At 40.7% G+C, this 20601-nt stretch overlaps 1 protein-coding gene across 2 annotated transcripts in view; it reads right to left on the minus strand.

The window, feature by feature from the left end:
* Positions 1-19657, minus strand: part of arhgef18b (Rho/Rac guanine nucleotide exchange factor 18b) — a 37155-nt gene extending 17498 nt beyond the window's left edge. The window contains exons 1-16 of one of the 2 annotated variants that reach the window (XM_088313155.1): positions 19544-19634; positions 16005-16177; positions 14339-14787; positions 14057-14222; positions 13272-13398; positions 12282-12336; positions 10601-10645; positions 9948-10022; positions 9590-9698; positions 9056-9230; positions 2373-2440; positions 2024-2069; positions 1412-1619; positions 967-1073; positions 563-703; positions 5-255 (exon numbers count right to left, since the gene is read on the minus strand). In XM_088313155.1, coding sequence (XP_088169281.1) covers positions 5-255; positions 563-703; positions 967-1073; positions 1412-1619; positions 2024-2069; positions 2373-2440; positions 9056-9230; positions 9590-9698; positions 9948-10022; positions 10601-10645; positions 12282-12336; positions 13272-13398; positions 14057-14222; positions 14339-14787; positions 16005-16177; positions 19544-19619 — 2271 coding nt within the window. In that variant the 5' untranslated portion in view covers positions 19620-19634. Of the gene's footprint in view, positions 1-4; positions 256-562; positions 704-966; positions 1074-1411; positions 1620-2023; positions 2070-2372; positions 2441-9055; positions 9231-9589; positions 9699-9947; positions 10023-10600; positions 10646-12281; positions 12337-13271; positions 13399-14056; positions 14223-14338; positions 14788-16004; positions 16178-19543 lie in introns of both variants that reach the window. The other variant, XM_088313154.1, reaches the window with a different exon arrangement.
* Between the last annotated feature and the right edge of the window lie 944 nt (positions 19658-20601).

The following is a 20601-nucleotide window of genomic DNA, read 5'->3' on the forward strand; positions in this document are numbered from 1 at the left end:
TTACCTGCGCAATTAGTATGTCTGCTATTCTGTCCACTGTGTAGTTGCCGTCGGGGGGCAAAACAATGCTTTCCCGCCTGCGTTCTTTAAGACAGGACAAGAAATGCATGTGGAGCTCCAGGAGGTTTTCCAAGCGCGGGAACAGACATTCCAGTCTGCTCGAATCCATCTGGAGGTTCTCCTTCAACTCTCTGATGTAAACACGAAGCATTATCTTCAGTGTCCGTACGTGGTGCATTTCCGTCTGCATCAGCTCTGTTGTAAATAAAGTGACATATTACGATCACCAAGTTTTCAGTTTGTTTTTAAATGTTATCAGATTTTGTTTTGACAGGTGCCAATACAACATTTGCTGCCGTTTACATCCAGGCCAAATCACAGGGACAAACATGACAATGAGAAATATTTATTTGCAAACGTGCTTCTCGTCTAAATTGAGTTTCAAGTTTAGATTATATCCAGAAGCCTACATTGTTATTGTAATGGTCTAATAGTAATATGTTTTGTTTGGTTTAAAAGGCAACGTTAAACAAAGAGCATCCATACAAATGCACTAACTAACCATATATGACATCCTGCCTCTTCATGGCCTCTTTGGAGTGTCTCTTAACAAACTGTTGGTCAACGGCCAAACTCCAGGACTCGGCTTCCAGGTCCTGAGCGTCACACTCCAGATCAGCTCGCACTGCGGCATAGTGAGCATCTGAGGAAAAGAGCAACCAAATGACAGCTTTTCTACTCAACGTCACGCCGAGTCGACTGCCCTCATACTTAAGATTTCTATCAGCGTAGTTTAGTGGGAGGTGTGAAGGTCACGCTTCACTTCATTAAAAACAAGACACTTCTCACTAATTTTAGAACACACCATTTGACTTAAAAAAACTACAATAACTGCTTTGAAAAAGGTGAATGTGAAACTAAACAATTCACAAATTAAACAAAACAGCACTAATTAAATCAGCTTACCTTCCACTATGATAGACTCAGTAGTGGAGGGAACGAGGGAAATGGTGTCATCATTGCAGCGCTTCAAGCGAATAGTGTCCGTTTCATCCATCTCTCCTTGGAGAGATCTGTGGTAAAAAATGCAATCGTTTAAATATGGACCAAAAGAGAATTCTTGTACATCCTCAAAATGAACAAATACGGGATATATTTATTTCTGACCCTGATAAAATTGTAGTGTGCGACAATTGCTATTCTAATGTTGTTTGTTTTGCCTGTAAGCTAATTTCTGAATCGTCTTCACTTAAAGGCCTTCCAGAAAAGACGCATGCTTTTGAGCCATTAATAAAGCAAATCTTGTCGACTCACGGGGGAACAATTCATCTTCAGTTAATGTTGAAGTTCATATGAGAGGCATTTAAAAAGAAAGGAGACAAAATGAGTGTCCAAGTGAATCCCGACTGACCCCGAGCTGCTGTGGTGGCGCAGGCGGTGGCCGAGGTACAAAGCAGGAGCTCCAGGAGAGCTGATGTCGTGTGTTGCAGTTTGTTGGTTACTCGGTCCCCGAGGAATGAAGGTCATGCCAGGGGGGCCGGTAAAAGTTGCGTGGCCATTCAGGGCTTGTGACGAGGCTGCCCCTGACTGGTCCTGCTCTCTGTGGCGCTCTTTTAGTGCTGAGGGCAAAACACAAGCGGGATAATGGTGAGAAAGGTGGAGGAAGAAGAGAAAGGCAAGAAGATGACCAGTGTAGAAGATATGGACAAGATAAGTACAAGGCGCACATTAGTGCATATTGATACAATCAAAATTTGGGGGGATTTAATGCCTTATATAATCTCATGTGGAACATTTTTTTCAGACTTTTACACAGTTTATTCTGAACAAAGCTATATATAACAGAGCTGGTACAATATATTGCCAAATCGTCGGCTTAGGTTGTCAGGAACTGTCTCATGGTTGCTCCCCTTTCCCTCGCTCTCGTCTTCATTTGCTATTCTCTATCTATTCCTCAAGCTATTCCATAGACGCAGACGGCCACCCCATTCTGATTCTTGAAAACAAATTGAATTCGACTCACCAAGATTAGGGGATCCAGACGGGCCGGTCCTCGATAACGAATCTCGCTGTTTGAGAAAAAAAAGACAGAATATGTTATTTTTTACTTCTCAAGTAATAAAAAGATTATTTTGGCTGTCTGCTATTTTTGCAAGAGGAAAAAGCGGACAAAGACTTTCTGTGCAAAGACCATTAAAGATTCTGAGTGTGACCATTTTGAAACTTTTTAACCCAAGGCACCCTATTGTGTGTTTCAGAGTTGTGCATGGTCAATGTGAGTTAGTCTTTAAAAAAAAAAAAAATAAATAAAAAAGGCATTTGGATGCCTGGGGCAACTCCACTTTACCATCTGTTCCAGTAGTGTGTTTTACCTTGTTTTTGGCACTAATGCACTCGCCCAGCAGAGTCTTACAGCTCCTGTGAACATTCACGGCACAATCTGAAAAACAGCATCCATTAGTTAATAACTTGATGAGAATACAGTGCACTCTATAGCATTGTTATTATCATTAGTTGGATGGAACCCACACTTTTCCCCATGTATATTTAAATGCAATTCACAACTTTCACATAAACTATGTTTTTACAAAAAAAAATAATCATGTAAGTTTTAACAAGAAAAGTATAGTTTTGTAAGATGTGCAAATGAAACAACAAAAGGTACAAGGAGACAAACTAAAGATGCTCCATGGCACCAAATTCTAAGAGAGACGGCCAAAGAAATTCAAATGCCCAAACGCCAAAGCCAGAGAAGCTTCTCTGTGCAGAGGCGGCACCATTGTAAGTGGCGACGAGTTGACAAAGCTGAACTATCCATCCTTTTTGTATTGCACATGCCCTAACTGAAAGTCATCCCAGCTGACTTCAGGCGAGTGGCGGGGTACGACCTGTACTGGTCACCAGTAAGAAGGCCGATCAGTCACAGGAAGCGTGTTAACACAATGAAACGGGCGACTCTAACTTGCAAGAAATCATCTAAAAAGTACACAATCTTAATGTCGTCTAGAATATCGATTTTCCCATGAAAATTAGGTTTGACATATGAAATTCAAACAATCAAAAGCTGCAACCACAATACACATCAGGAGAGATGGAAATAAACGCTGTTCATGGGAGCCCCGTTTCCATCATTCAGGGCACAAAGAAGAGACGTCGGAGGCAGAAACGTCACATTGTTTGAATGTGGTTGCATCGCTGTGTCAAAGGCAGCATTCCTGTCAACGACACAATGTCATGCTGGCAACTTCCACTAAGAGATCATCAGAAAGGCTTGTGCGCAATAGGGAGCTAATTTCTCTTCTGTGTGCCACAACCAAGACAAAACTGAACTTTTTGTACATTAAAAGCAAGCGTGCAGTGACAGCAGATTATTTTCATTGACATTTTTAGCTTCAGACCACACCAAATCCTGCTATTTGGTCCAGATTCTGCCTTTGAAGTCCTGCCCACTTTTCTAGTAATTTATGACCATTCTGGCCAAGATAAATGAAACGTCAACTTTAAGTGGCTTTCAAATAAGCTTCAGAAGCACAGTCAGGAGCCTTGTTTTTGTTTTGTTTTTTTGGTCCTGTATTACTCAACTGGCATGGTTCAAGACAGGCCAAAAATATAAATCATTAACTTAGCTCAGCGGAAACAACAAGACGAATATAAGCATCTGAATTTACACCGGACTGCTTTGGATTCGATTTTCTTTTTACCCGCATAGGAGGATTTCAAAAGTAATCCAACTGATTCAACAGCAGCACTGTAAAATGTGTCAAAAACAAAAATATAAAAAACAAGTCTTTTGTCTTTCAGTCCACCATAGAAGTCTTACCTTCAACAAAGCTCAAACAAACTGACGAGGCCAGTCAGTCAATAATAGCAAAAGCAAGTGTTTAAAATTATTAAAAAAAAAAAAAAAAAAAGAACAAGACGACCTTGAGGCAAGCAGATGTTCACAAAATCCTGACACATTCATTGAAGCGTCATCGACAAAGAGCCCAAACGCAAGCTAAATCCTTTCAGGAAACAGAGACGATGGCATACAAACTGCAATGATGAGAATTCTTCTTGGCCGAGGTAAAAGATTAGCCAAAGATAAGCAAGGACAGGGTGTTTTTCTGTTTGCTGATATCACGGCTCTTATCAGCACTCAGACCACCTCAAAGTCTGGCAATTGCATGCTCACAGATGCAGGAAGCGAAGCTGAGCATAGCCAGTCGCTTCCCAATATAGGAAAGAAATCAGACAAGTTTCAGTGAAATTACAAAATACTTATGTAACGTATGAAAACAGTGTTTGAGCAATTTGTTTCACCTCAAGTCAAAAATCAGATGTTATAGTAAAAGCTTTCTGTCATATTACGTTGTTTTATAAAACGAGAAAGGAGAGGTTGGGTAATTTCACATTGTGTTATCTTCACTGGCCAAAGTAGGCTCAGCAGCACTCAAGATAAAGGATTGGATCTTCCGAGAAAAATTTAGCAAGATGACTGTCACTGAAGATGTCATCAAAAAGAGATGGCAGATTTTTTTTCAAAGCTCATTGTACTCGTACTGCTGTTACTGTAGGTCTTAGTGACAAATTGTGACTATTTTTTCAATATTAGAAACTCGCCATTTATATACAGAAAAAAAAATTTTTTTTTTTTTTGAGCACATCTATGTTGAATTAAAAAATATAATTTACTTAAAAGTTCAATACACCGTACGGAACTGTACATAAACAAAATATACTGCACTTGTAAAATTAAAACAAAAAAGCACTGTACAGGATTATTAAATGTTTAAATGTGTTGTATTCATGTTTTAAATGTCAATTTCATATGTATTGAATTCCATCATTCTTCCGCATACCACTAAAGGTCCCATTTTTTATTGTTCCTGTAATTAAGTCTGAAATAAAGGTGATTCTGTTTCAAAAATGCACACGTTTCTAGAACAAAATTTCTTCCTCTTTGCAATTCTAACCATGAAGCAAGCGTGATACTTAATTTTGGTTGCTGCCATTTACAAAATCGAATACTGCATTTAAAAAGTGCATTGGGCTGCTGATATAATAAATGTAGATTCAACATAAAATGGTTGCATGCATCTTAATAACACCATAATGATGTCATATTAAATCTTAATGAGTTTTAATCTTCAAGCATTTGTCTGTATTATTGTTGTATTGCACTGGAGAGGGGAGCCCTCTAATCTCGTTGCACACTTGAGTACAATGACAATAAAGGGATTTCTAATTCTAATTCTAATTCTAAACCCGAGGTGGTTGATATGACTACGGTTATTAAATATATGGTTCTGACAAATTAGATCACGCACACATAGGTTAACAATAAAACAACTTCAAATAAACACTGTACTATGTGAGAGTACAACAACCACTACAAAAAATGCTACAAGGAGGAGCAGCAATTCATGCAAGAAGTGTTGTGAGATGGCTGAGGTGGGCTCTGTTCTGATCTGATGAACCCGCCAAGCACAATCAGAATCAGAGCCATGTGACCCACTCGGTGAAACAGCCAAGAAATGCCCACCACTCATTTCTTTCCAGTGTAAGGCCATCACCTGCTCTGGCTGAGGAATGACAAGAATTTTGACACACCACAAAACAAACTCAACACATCAAGGATGGTGTGGTCCATCCAATGAATCCCAAATTACATTTCTAATCTAATTTCTTCCTGTTGGAGCCAATTGTCTTAACATGGACCAAGTAAAGATGGAGAAAAGTTAAGGACGAACGGAAATGAGGAAGGAAAAGACAATGTTACTTTTATCCTCTCTGATTCACAAATAGTGAGTCGAAGTGTGTGGGGCGGGGGGTCCAATTTATTTAATTGAATACATTTATTAAAATTGCAATTATTGTTTCATTACGACAAATTCTGCATCTGTCCACGCCAACACGAAGTATCGTGACAGAGAACAATTTAATGCGCTTTCAATACCACCGCATATCACATATCATAAATCATAATTTAATAGATTACATTGTGACGTTTTTGCAACCTCAGTGAAATATGTTAAACTTTTCTTTAACACTCCGCGGAAAGGAAAAACAATTTTCTCCTCGCGATTTAATACAAGAATCAACTACGAGCTAACGTTAACAATCACCTGTTGAGCTTCAAGTCTGCAAGTAACGGCTAACAAAACTGACCATAGCGAACACGAACGTCCACAAAAAAAACGACGAGGCTTCCATTTGAAAAAGCAACATGGTGAATGTGATTATTTAGATGTAAAGCAAATTTGGCGATTTCAAGTGAATTGCATTTACTTTGCAATTTTCAATCGGTTTTGGCCAAGCTAACTCGCTAGCAACTAGCGGCTATCGCTAGCTAGCGATGCTGGTCAATAAAGGACACGCTTTGATTTCCATTGAGTGACTAAATGTACGTTGGCTCGTCCAGTTAATACAAACACGCTGAGGACACAAAGGAAGCAAGTATTTGGCACTAAGCTAAGTGCCTAACAACGAAAGTGCTTTAAAGTAAAGTAAAGTCCAGGGAATGACGCGATGGGAAAGATCCACCTGATCCCGGGATATGAGCCGCTTCTTACCGTTATTAACACCGAGACTTCTCTCCGGTTCGGATGGTGACGCTCGAAACAACAACAGCGGCGGCGGCTCAGCTGGATAAGCGCATCATTGACGTGGATGGATGGCATAAAGTATCCCGCGTTCTTGTTTTTTTTTGTTTGTGTTTTGTTTAGTTTTAGTTCGCCGCTCTCTCCAAAGGGAACAATCTGCGGCATACAAACGGCGCATTCCACTAACTCAATCCCACATCGCCACTTGGATCCAGTTAAAGGGACACTGCACTTGGTTACGTGCGTGTGTTCTACCAAGCGCACTAAAAGAAAAAAAAAACAATAAGCAATTGCATTTACATCTAATAATACGGGAGACAAGTAATCGATCAAATTAATTAATTTGTTAAATTGCCATCATTATTTTTGATTGATTCCCCTTCTATTATGTTTCTATTTGCATCTGCTGAAGCATCGCCGTTGATACGGCTGTTGTTGTGCCCATTGTTCTCCCAGTTCCTTCTCCAGCCACTCAATCCCTCTTTCTTGATTTATCTTTTCATTCTACCCTCTGTCCCTCTACTCCATTTCTCAGTTGAGGCAGAATGTTGCCCATCTGAACCTGGGTTCTGTTTGACATTTCCTCCTTAAAAAGTGGACAGGATCCAAGATGACCCATTTTTCACTAACAAGCTCAGTTTATATATTTTTAATCAAGAAACTGGAATTGGATATTTTATTTTTTATCTATTTTGAAAAATGGTTACTTTTAATGAGGAATATAGCCACGCCCCCTCCGCTCTCTCCATGTTGGCGTCATTGAAGGGATCGATTACAAACTCTTCATTGGAAACCATTGTACTTTCATTACATATAACGTCCAAAAACTGTGATGAATTGGCAAATTCATGTGGACATCCCTACCTATGACCACTTCAACATATCAAAAGTATGAACCTCTCTGTGGCTGTTGTATATGAGAATGAGGAAGTGTGGAAGTGAGCAGAGCCACAAAGATGAAACTGGGAGGCCACGTCCATCTATTCCTTTTCTACAGTATTTGTCCTCATTCGGGTCGCAGCAATTTTCAGTCTTCATGAAAATATTAAAATACTCAATCTCCCTCATAGCCATCGCCAAGTGGAGGTTAGGCGTGGCTAGCTGGACATCGACAAAGTTTGGATTGAACTGTGCCAAGCAACAAAGTTAGCAGGAAAGAGAACCTGAGCAACTGTGTTGATGCTTGTCGCTATAGTAACAACAAAGCAAAACAAAGTTAGATCATAGTTCCACAGCTTTCATCAGCGCATATACGCCCTCTGTTAGTTGCACACTTTGCTACTCTTATCGGCGGATAGAATGACAGCAGCGAGCAAGTACGTGCCGTTGAAATGTCCTTCACAGATCGTTGCAGCTGCCGAGTTGAGCGCACACAACGCACCAGAGAAATCGCAAGCAAACCGTGAATGCGTGCTGTAGCATCGGGGTAAACAAACAACTGTCAGAATACGATGCTGATGGATGTGAAGTGCCGCCGGAGCAGAGTGCAGCGTTGCGCAATGCAAAGCAGTGATCGGCATTGCAGATGATTTTCTTGGAAACACTTCTCAAATATGGGAGGAAAGACACTAAACAGCAACAGAGCTTTGGTTTCTTTCCAAAACATTAAGCAAAGCCTTCGTCTGTATGGCGGGAGATGAATTTTCTGTCATCGTTTGCTGCGAGATCGATGCCAAAAGATATGACACAACGGCTCGCCTTGTATTCGCTGCACTTTCAGTCGCGTAAACTCGTAAAATTCGGCCTTTCCGAAGCTTATAATAATAATATGGTAATATTATATCATATTCCGTTTCGATTGACCCTGTCAGAGATGTATTCATTTTACGAAGCGGTCGTTAACATGAACAAGAACAAGTATTATTGAAGAAATGATGCCGCACACGGGATATGGATCTAATCAGAGCTGGGCACTTGACCCTTTTTCGCCGATCAGTCCCCCACCTTCCGGCCGCAATCTCGGTACCGTTCCGGCCTCGGCCCGCCAGCCTTATTCATAAAAATAAACCAAAAATCTACCTCCGGCCATTGTTAATCGAACCCTTTTTTAACATTTGTCACCCCCGCCCCATAAATGGGCATTCGGAGGGCTCGACCGTTTCACCCCGGGAGGGACTGCCCCGCTCTAAATTAAATCCATGGGTTGGATTACATCCCAAGAGAGATTCTAATTTTCCTACCCAAAATCCTTCACGATATACTTAAAGATATGCGACTGATATTGCTTGTGTCTGTAAATAGCACAATTGTCTTTAACCCCAGAAATAAATTACAAAAACAATTTCTCCGCCTTTGTAGTAAAGGTCCAGCTTGTGTAGGTTGACGGTTGGCTGTTTATCGACTCCAGTGTTTCGGTGAGCAGGCGTGCTCGCAGTATCGTGCGTTGACAAAAGCCACACGTTTGCATGTGAGCGCAGCACCTGTGCCCGCGTGCCCGCGTGCGTGCGTGCGCGCAGCTGCCGCGTACTCACTCATGCACTGCAGGCTGTGCTTCTTCTGCAGCATCTTGCCGCACAGAGAGCAGGTGGCGCAGCTGGAAAAAGTGCCCAGCGCTAAAAGATGCTCATTGTTGGGGCTGAAGTCCATCTCCTTGGCCTCCTTCTCTTTCTCCTTAGACCTCTGCTGCTCTTTCTCTCGGTTCTTACCCTGCAGGGGGACACAACGGTGCTCGGTTAAGCGTCATTTGAAGCGTGTCACAGGCAACATGTGGAGATTAGTGTGCAACCACTGATAACTGTTTACGCTTTGACAATTCAGCCCGTGTAATGCAACGACTTCAATTCCGAGTTTTGTGTTACGTGTCAATTGCTACTTTTTCCATTTGCAGTCTCAAAGGGAAGGTTATACTGTAGCTACTGTACTTAAAATGATTAATTTCACACATTCTTTCAGTTTTGACACTTAAAGACATGTCAAGTCAGACTGATGCAGGAACATGATCACTTTTATTGAGAAAAAAAAAGAGAGAAGGGGGTTTAAAACTCGGTGGCACTCCGTTTCCCTACCTTGTCTTTATTGAAGGAGCCGGTCATCCTGTTCCGCAACGAGCTGAGAGTTCTCTTTACCTTGGCGCCTTTCTCGACCTTCTCACTTCGATCATCGTCTTCGTCATTCCTGGTGGACAAAGGACGAGAATTTACACTCCTCTCACAATAGTCGGTAAAAAAAAAAAAAAAAAGTCACATCATCCAGTCATGAATTTTCTGTCAACTACTTGAATTGTGTGAACTGATAATAAAGTTCTACGACGACTTCTACAGTCAAGACTAATTTATGTAAAACTGTAGAAAAGCACACAAGCAAATTGCAAAAAAAAAAAAAAAAAAGTGTAATGAAGCAACATCAAGGTAGAAGGGAACTTACTCATTTGAGAGGAACTCGTACCATGTGACATTTTCTGAATCTTTGCCATTGGCTTTGCTGTTCCTCTGCTTGGCTCTGTGGAACATAAAACCAAGATTTTATCACGACGAGCCTTCTTCTGAGCATTTAAGAACGGACAACAAATGAAAACGTGCAGTATTACGAGTGGTGTGTGTCAGTTCTTTTTTTTTTAAATCACAATCAAGTTGATGGTCAAGATTGAGTAGAAACTCAAAGAAGGAATTCAACTTGACATGACATACAGACAAACGTTACGTGACATCAACGCATTTCCTCATATCGCGCCTCGAATGAGGGCCTTTCCCCAATTAGTCACAGGGTGCCGAGAAATACAAAACGCTTCCCTCAAATACGTGTGTTTTCTTACATTACAGATTTCTGGGACAAGGCAATAAAAAAAATCTACAATGTCGCAGGGCGGGAAGCGCAATATAGCGGGAGAACACTGGACCACATAAAATGATGTAAATGCGCACTCAGCCGCTATATGAGAAAATCGTCTATTTCTGCAGCGTGTCCTTGCAAGGGCAACACAACCTGGTGGCATGCACACACGCACACACACGCAGTGCCTGCGACGGGTCACACGCTGCTCCTGACTCCGGGTTTGGAGCAGCGGCCTGTTTACTTACCCGTGGTACAACTTTAGCTCCTGCAGAACTTTCTGTACCATCAGCCTAAGACAAACAAGACACTGGGGCTGAGTTGGAGCAAAGGGAAGCAAAGCAACGGAACTAACTGACACACACACACACACGCACGCGTCCACGCAATACGAACGGAGCCACACCCGCGCGCACGCACACACGCCATCTAAGGGGATGTGGGAGAGAGGACGGTCGTGGGAGGAGGAGGTTGCAACACATGACACGGAGCAGAGATGTCAGAAGGGAATGGGGAAAGCCCATGTGTGAGATGTGCTCTGTTTGGGTGAGAACAGAACAGGACAGGACAGGACAGGCTGCAGATGCAGCCGCATTACAGAGGTGTTGATTTAGTCGAGAAATATATCAATCAACGTCTACGTGTTGGTGTCATGGCGGTAATTGAATTTTCGTTGGTGTGACTTGCTGTTCTTATTCGGTATCGAGCAGTTATTCACTTGGCCAAGTGTGAATTGTTCACATTGAATTTCATTTCATGGAAGATTTTCGAAATGATTTGAATTTTGTTTAGTAACCATTTCATTTTACAACTGGTATGGTTGAAACTGAGGTGCATTGAGTTTCCCTTTGGGAGTTTTGGGGTTTATTTGATTTTTTTGTGAATAAAAATTTTAATCAATCAAACAATGACTCTTTTTGAAGTCATGTGTAGTTTGTGATGTTTGGTAGTTGAATCGAAACATTTGATTGGACAATTTGATTTCATTTTAAAACTTGACAGTCAGTTATGTTTAAAACTGATTCAACCCTTGTGAGGAATTAAATTCAATTAATTCATTTGTAGCCATTCTCGTTTTGTGGGTTACAACTAATAAAACATTTATTTTGACCACTTCATTCAGTTATAACTGCTGTTTAATTTTTATTAGATTCATGAACCATCTATTTACTAAAGTAATCCTTTTCAGGGTCACGGGGAGCTCGAGATATTAGGCAAGAGGAACCCGACTTACTCAACTGGTTGCCAGTCGCGCAGATAAAGACGGACGGCCAGACAGACAGCTGACCATTCCCACTCACACAGTCACACCAGTCACGTTAGTCAACCACAGCAACATCAGTGTGTTATTACACAGTACTTACTTCTATTATTATTTTTTTTTCATACGCCGTTGTCTAGTAAAACTGGTCAGCAGCAAATTTTAATCAGTGCTGGTTTCAAAATATATTTAATTTGTTTCGAGCACATCGGGTTTTTGAGATATTTTCATTTTGGTTGTTACGTTTCACCATTAAAAGCTTCAATCAATCCGTATTTTTAACATGAATGCTCATTTACTGCACAGCTCTGACGTTTCAGGAAAAAAAAAATCCACCTGTTGCTGAATCACGCACTTAATGAATATTACTAAATATATGATATACACATTATTGTTTGATTATGATTAAAAAGAGGATAAGCGCTATGGGAAATAGAGAGATGGATGATGTGTCGAATGAACCGTGGGAGACAGTGACGCTCCAACTCTCAAGTCTTTTTCTGACAGTGTCAGTCAGCCGCAGTGGGACCTAACCAGAAGCGGAAGAGTCTTCTTTTCAAGCATCATTAAACCGGAGCAGATGGGGTCATGTCATGGTATACTGGAATGCTCTCTGACCTCACGCCAAAGCGTTGAAGCACATTTCGCTGATGATAGCGTCCACTTACATATGACTCTGCCCCTCATTGGAGTGCAGGTGTTCCTCAGGGTCAAACTCCTCCGCTACAAAAGAGGAAGAAGAAATGTCAACAGATGATGAAAGAGACTTTTTACTGAATTCAAGATTGCAAACTTTCGGGGTCTAAATTTTCCGAGGAACCCTCTCATAATTCTAACGATGATTAAAAATGCCATACGAATTAAAAAGCTGCGAAACAAGTAGGAATGTGACCTCACCAAATTTCCAAATTTTATGAGTACAAAGTTGGATTTTTTTTCAGGAAGGAAATCCAGGAAAGTAAAGTTTTACAAGAAGAACAATACATTTTTTTTCTGTTACATGTCCCCGGTGCACCAATTCGGTGCCTGAAAGGAGACGAAATTTCAGACTGGCTGAAAGCGGGTCTAAGTTGTGGTGCAGGTGATGTAACTCAATTTTGGTGGATTTGATCGCGGTGCAGGTCGGGACATTTTGAGCTCAGTGGAGTTTGACCGATGTCATTGTCATTGTTTTGTATCATTATTATCTTTAATTCAGTTTTAAAATCACCCCTCTGGCTAGAACACAGCAATGGCTTTGGAGTCGGAGGGTGGCGTCACACACAAACACACAATAGCGGGTGGAAAGTGTTCGCCAATTGCGCAATTCACAGCGGCCAACGTGACATCATCCGCAAGTGGAGCTCTTCTTGCAGTTTTTCATAAACTCTCTGTGCCTCTCCTGAGCTGAATTTAAAGGCAATGAAAGGAGCCCTTTCCATTGACCAGGAATCAAATTGGCAGTGTTCACTCACAACGGCGCAAATGCGTCCCAAAGGAAAACTCAATGAGAGTGCTCTAGTGCTACAAAATAAATGTATATATTATTATATATTATTTTCCAACATAATAATTTATTTGTTGCTGAGTTATGTCGCAGTGGTTTAAAAACGCCGTGGCTTGCGTGGACGCGAGTTTGCAAAGCCTTGCTCTCCCCGTGCGCAGTCAAACAAACCCACCTCCTGCAGCTCTCGCAGCTTGTTTGGATGTCTGGACAATACGAGAGACGTGAGCCGCACGCGAACATTCGTCCGTGGCGAGGATCTCCGAGCGGGAATACACTTGCTTGCCGGGAACACCGTCGGTCTGAAATGTTTGCAAGCATAAACAGTGATAGATTGGAATTGTGCATTTATGCTTTCTGGAGGTTGTCAGCACAATGTGTTTCAATATTTAGATTTCGGTGTGAAAAGAAAAAAAAAAAACAATTGCTGCCAACTTGCTTCTGAAATTGTGAAACTCCTGAAGGTGCGTTAGAGTAAACACCGTGCCACCAAGTTTGCTTAAATTTATTTGACGTTGGCCAAGGGAATATAATATGGCTGATGAAAACGGATAAACTGTTTCTGCCAGTCATATTAAAAAAAAAAACATACATTAGTCACAATGAAAGAGTCACTGGAAAGTGTGAAACCAAGTCTTTTGTTATTTTCTTCTTTCTGAAAATGTGTTTGTGATGACGTCATTTTTAAAAACATTTTCCCACCTTTTTCTTTTTTTTAAATCTCAAAACAATTTGTGTTTTTCCTTTTTTTTCTGGGATTTCTTTCTTCATGTATTGTTTATCTGTGATTTTGCATGCGGCCCATGCATAATGACATGCTGATATTTTCCTGATATGATGTCAATAAAATCTCAATTTGCCTTCAGCGCAGGGTTAAAAGTTGCACGAGTGTCTTGAAGATTGGCTTTCAAACTCAGCTCTGTTAGCCACAGCCATGAAACCCACTTTGAGACTCCGCACCTGAGCAGTGGGACGGGAGAGCCCCTCCTTGGGATCGTCTGTCTCCTCCGATGGAAATGTTATGCACATGTCGGTCTTCCGCTGGGGGGGCGACTGGAAGAGGACATTGTTCTCTGCTTCATCCTCATCTTCATCACTGTCCGTGGCCATGGTGTCCAGACTCAGTCTGACAAACACCAAAATACCAGTCGTAAATATTCTCATATTCTCATTCAAACCAGTATAAACGAATTAGAAAGAATATATAAAGTGGAGATAAGAAATGATGAGACAAGTACATACGTCCGTCCCAGGTTGATGGGCGCAACGGGGACGCCCCAGCTGTGTCTTCGTGAGGTGGACATGGACCTCGCTAAATTAGAAAAACTGTCAACATCTCCATTTAAATGCGCTGTGTTTCCATGGTTACGTGATTCTGTTTGGGTGCCAGTTGTTTCCATTGATCCCAACTGTCCATTCACATCAACGGTCAGACTCAGACCAAGAGCTACTTCCGGGCGCAAGAGGTCGTCGCTGTCAATCACGCAGCTCGGAGAGAGTTTGGGGCTCAGCTCTGCTGTCCGGGAGGTCGGCTCCGGGCTGCTAGTTTTCAGAGGCTTGTCAAGATTCACCTCCAGGTCTCGGAAGTAGTCCGAGTCTCCAAAGGAAGAGCTGAGGCCCTGCAAGTCGTCCGTACTGCTGCTCACCTCCACAACTTTCACCTCCGACTCGCTCGCTACAGAGGAAGCATCCTGCAAAGAGGAAAGAACAACAGCTAGCAAAAACACTCACAGAAGTATTCACTTCCTGTACTTAAGTGAAAAAAAGTACAGATACTCAAATGCACATCAGTTGAAAACTACAATCGGCATTTGCATAAAAAGGCAGCAGAAAAACGATTTAAATCAAATGTGTTGATATCTGTTTCAAATGGAGCCTGGCCCATCATAATAAAAAAAAAAATACTCAAGTGAAAAGTCTTTCATAATTGGATTATTGAAGCTACAAATCCACTGAATTGATTTTCATCAATATTATTATATATAGATATTTATTCATTTTTACTTTATGTGCTTTTGAAACTAGCTGTGTAAAAAAGTGCTTGGGCGACTCTAAACAAGTTTTTAACAACCAAACAGTCTTTCCTCAAAAATGGTTTTGATTTGCCAATCCCGCCACAATCGTCTTAAATCATCTTTATTGAACTTGATGGTTTAGTCATCGACTCCCCCCAAAAAAGTGTTCTGGTCCTCTTTCATAAATGTCCCCAAAAAATGTAATTTATCTTGGCTGGTCGGGAGCTCAGCACTCCTCAACCTCCAATTTTATAATCATCCCTAATTCGTCCTTCACTGACCTCATCATTGGGCACACAATTTACATTTACAGTGGCGTCAAACTGCACTGCATCATACTGACAGCTTTTTCTAACATTTGGCTTCTAGCGACCTGAGCCCGGATGACAAAGTGCACGTCTACACCACTGCAAACCATTCGAATAAACAGCCATCGATTTTCAATAGCACTTGTTCTCATTCGGTTGACGCCTGACTTGGAGCACATCCCGACGGACTGAAGGCGAGAGGCAGGCCACACCCTGGACATCTTCCCGGCCAAATAGACAATAATAAACATATTGTTCGATTTGAATCCTCTCCACCAGCAAGGTTAACTTTGAACTTTTTTTATTTATCTGTCTTTATTTATTATTTGTTTATCATCGATTAATCTGTCTATTTTATTTGTTTTACAATATCGCTTTAATTAAAAAAAAATATTAATATGATTATTAAATTATTTCAAATTGACAGCGCAGAAATTGCCCAAACACAAATTGTGAGATTGGAATCTTGGCTCAAGAGTTTGCAATTCAAGCTCACTAAAGATTCAAAAGTGTCCAGGTCTGAATGCGATCGTGAACGCTTGCTATGCAGTCCACAAGGTCTGCTCTGTATTAAATGTGAAATACCTGCTCGTCGTTGACGCCCCCAAAAAAGACATCCTCATTGCTGGAGGGCGGCGACGGCGACGGCGAACACGTCGTCGTCACGTGTTGTTGGCCACGACAATGTCCACTCTTTTGCTTGCTAGCGTGTACGCTTGCTTGTCCAATGGCTTCGTTACATGGCTTGCACTCAGAGGCTGAAAAATAAGGAAAGTCTTCAACAGTTGGGGAGGATCACATGACCTTTTTGGCAGTTAATAATAACTGATCATGATCCTTTTGTATTGTTTTGATGGAGCTGATTAGATAGCGTTGGTGTGTAGAATATATTTGCAATGGTGGCGTCTGAAAACTCTGTTCAGGCGCCATGTCCCGGTTACCACGGCGACTTGAGCCACAGCATCAGGGGAGGGAAAGGCCACAGTTCTGACAGCTTATGTAAGTCTTATTTCATAAGAGCGATTCTCGTGAAACTAAGCCGGCTGGCCAGGCTGGCTCCGCTCTTCTTCGCTCTTTCTGCGACTTGAAAGCAGCTGACCCGCTCGTTTGTTTTCTCCTCCAAAGGTCAAAATAATAAAAACTTCAGAATCATGTTGATGCAAAATGCAGTACTTGACTACTTGAGGGACATTATTTCAGCAATATTTGCATTTCGAGTGAGACCATGAAGCAAAATAAAATAATCCAAAATATCCCAATGCTCCCTCTATTGTGATGGAATTGTTTATTTATTTATTTTTGTCTTTTAATATTATCGTTTTATTCTTGTATGATTCTGACATCGTAAAAGTTTCTCTTTCTCATGAAATTAGAAATGTCATATTTATTGATTTACATTTTTACAGTTTGTATCTTTTGCTCATAATATTTTACTGTCCTATTAATATTTAAGCTTTATCATCATCATATTCTGGCTTCATTCATATTTTATTCATGTAAAAATATAACTTTTTTTCCCCTTTTTGCTTGTAAATTCAATTTTTTTCCCTCATATTCAAACTTATTCTTGTAAAATTTCAAATTTTTGTGATATTCTTTCCTCACTGGTTACTTATTGATCGAGAAACTGTGATTTCCTAAAAAGCGCAGAAATAGCCAGCCCAAAAAAATAAATAAATAAATAAAATATCAGCATTGTCTTCCAAAATGTGTTTTCTATTAACTTTACCATATCAAGTCATTTCATTCATAAGAACTGCCAGATGAGGACAAACATTTAGGCGGAAAAAGATCTTAAAGATCTTTCAATTGACTTGTTTGGCATCTTTTTTTTTTCCAGTGTAGGCACAGAAAGAAAAATGACGATAACCATAGAAAACAACAAAACTAACTCAATCATATCATTTATTGTCCAGTAACTCCATCAGAACAAATGTCATTATATAGAATCGAATGCTGACAAGGCCAAACAGCAACAATAAAGCACAAACATGGCAGCCAGAGAGACGCCACGCCGCGCCGCGCCGCGCCGCGCCGCCAAGTAAACACAGCAGCAGACACGCTGATATCACGTACTGTACATCCACTGGATTTTCTATACAACTAAATCACGAGCATTGGTAAACATGGAAGCTTGCAAAAGTCCTTTTATGGTCGCACATGCGTAATGGCTAATACATCACACCACCATCAAACGCATGTGAGTGTGTGTGTGTTTGTGTGTGTAGGTGTGTTCGTGCGTGGGCGTGTGTGTGGGCTTGTTATTGTCAGCTGAGTCTCCACCTCGCTGGAAGTGATCTGCTTCTGCGTTCGATGTCATCAATCGTAAATAACTTTTACAAAGTCTCCTGAGACGACATTGAATTGTGCTTTCTGCCATCTCCAATTTACAAGTTGATCTATGTCACGTTTTATCTTTTGTATACTTACACACGTTTATTCTAACTTCAAAATATTATGTAAATTATATGCGGCGGGGGGAGGCTTGATGTCGCACTTTTTAGATGCTTAAATAGTTCTTGGAATCAATTCATCATATATAAACAAAATGGGTACTGGATGAAAGACTCGAGTATGCGGGACAGATAACGAGGATTTGACTTTTTATTTTATTGATTAAGGTAAGAACAAAAAGAGTACCTACACTGCGTTATAGGAAAACCAAATGTAATGATGTTGCGCAGTGGTCAAAGCAAAAGAAGAAAAGAGCAAACGGACAAAAGGGAAATGAGGAGCATAAATGTGATCGGGGTTCCGAGCAGCATGACAATCACAAGAGGAACTTGATGATCGTCGTGTGATGAGGTCACATGATCACTTGATGCTCACCTTCACCAATGACTTGAAACGTCATTTTATGTGAGGGTGAACATTTGGAAAGCAATTCAACTTGTTTCTCGTGGAAGCGACCATTGCACTTATATCACACGGTTGTACAGTGAAAATGTTTATCGCGTCGATATCGCCAAGAATTGCGCACGCTTGGTGAAAAGCTGCGATACGGACAAGTTAGACATTTTAAACGTGTAAAATCACACTTCACCTTATTGAAAAAACATTTTTTACACACATTGGGCATCATTCTCCAACTAATGCGGAGAAATGTTAGTAATCTGCGGATTCATTACACGTGCCTACTTGTCAAGTATCATGAATCTCAATCCGTATTGCTCAAATTTGCATAAACCCCGCCCTTATTTCCCGTTAAACGGGCATCCGTTTTATGCTACGGTGAGACTGAACGAAAATTGTCCCAACATGATTTCATAAGTCAATGCAGTGCATGTCAACAGGTGTGAAAGGATACCGGGTGATGGATTGACGTGTTTAGAGTGTAGAACGGGTTATGGCAAAAGTCATTCTGGTGAAAATCTGGAAAGAAGGAACTCGTTTAAACTTGTTGCCATGACAGTCCACCTGCAATGGGTAAATATTGGTTCATTGAACGTTTTGATATTTTTTGTGCCAATTATAGAAGTTCAATCCATCTGGCTATTATACAATAATAATAATAATAATAATAATAATAATAATTATAATAATAATAATAATAAGAATAATAAACTTTTATATTTTAGTCTATTTTTATTCAGGCTACATTTTTATTGTATTAAAATGTTTTTTTGTTTCTTGAAAGCAAGAGCGGAGCATTGAATTTTCATGTTGTTAGTCTGTTTTTAACAAGCCACACATATGCACGCACGCACGCACGCACACACAAGCAAGCAAAATATGAGTAATTACCCATATATTATACATTACTCCACCATAAAAAGTGTCCTCTGTCACGATATTATCAGCGTTCTCAAGCATGGTTTTAAATGTTTGTTGTGTGTGCGTGTGTTTAAGTGTGAGCTCTCACAACGGCCTTTGATGGTCTACCTCATGCCTGAAAGCACACCCAACACTTCCTGTTTGTTTCTGTCCCGCCATATTGCTCTGATGGTAAGACAATGTGCACGACTACGACCCATCGCACAATGACATGATAACGGGGCTTGTTTGTCCTCAAACAAGTGTGTATGCTCAATTGATGCCAATTGATTGCGCTTCTGTCAGCATCGAGCCTTACAAGGTGGCGCAAAGCAAGTGGAGAAGAAAATAGAGCAAAGTTGGACACGCACCTCTCTTGAAGGACCACCTCTTCATCCAGAGCTTAGAGAAGGAAGGCCAGGAGTTGTTGAGCGGAGCGTCCGCCATGCGAGTTGTGGAGGTCAGCTGCAACTGTGGCACGTTGCTGCTGCTGCTGCTGCTGCTGCTGAGGAAGAGGAGGCAGAAGAAGAAGGAGGAGGAGTGAGCGAGAGGGGTGGATTAGCACGAGGAGGTTTGCCGCTGCTTTCGGGGATTACCTCGAACTGATGACATGCAATACAAGAGCTGTTTAAAAAAATAAAAAAATAAATTAAAAAAACACCTAAAATGAAGCATTTTTAAAAACACTAATAAAAAATAACAAACCTGCTCTAAGAACGAATTCAAATGAACAAATTATAAAAGCAAAAGTCATAAATGAAATAAAAACTAACGATACAGAAAAATCCCAGTATCTTCTTACTCGGATTCACGCCAATGAACAATTTAGAGTCTTGAACGAAGCAAACAAGCACAAGCATAGGAAGAACATGCAAACTTCGTCTTTGGAGCCGAGATTTGAACTTGATCTCTTGAATGGCAACATTGGCATTCATTTGTGTGTGTACATGTTTCACGTAATATCCTATGATTGCAAATGGAACCAGTTCACCCAAAAATATATTTGTGTGGGTGTGTAATTTCCTCATCTTGCCATAACATTGGAATCAGCAATCTTTCAAGTGTACTAAATTGTATTTCACTTTTAAGGACAAAATCTTTGCATTGAACGTTTAACAAGCGTTTGTCTCAATACATGTTTTATTGATCTCTAATGTGCAATAAAAATGTATTGAATTATAAATTTAGTCGCCACATTTAAGTGGCATGTTAAAGTTGAAGCAGTACCAGCATGACGTTACAGTTGCTTACAACAACATGAAATCTATTTTTGGGGACAAACCTCTGCCTCATTTATGGCGAACACGTGCGCCTACTATGCCACTGCATTTTCATGTTGGCTTTTGAGGTGGTGGTTTCTGTGGTGTCAAAAGTTCGACACCCACTGCTGTCTGTCCACCAATGAATGATGAAAAACATTGAAGCGCTT

Source organism: Idiotropiscis lumnitzeri, chromosome 13, assembly GCF_059441095.1.
Source record: "Idiotropiscis lumnitzeri isolate Australia: NSW breed Sydney's pygmy pipehorse chromosome 13, RoL_Ilum_1.0, whole genome shotgun sequence".
NCBI classification, from domain to species: domain Eukaryota; kingdom Metazoa; phylum Chordata; class Actinopteri; order Syngnathiformes; family Syngnathidae; genus Idiotropiscis; species Idiotropiscis lumnitzeri.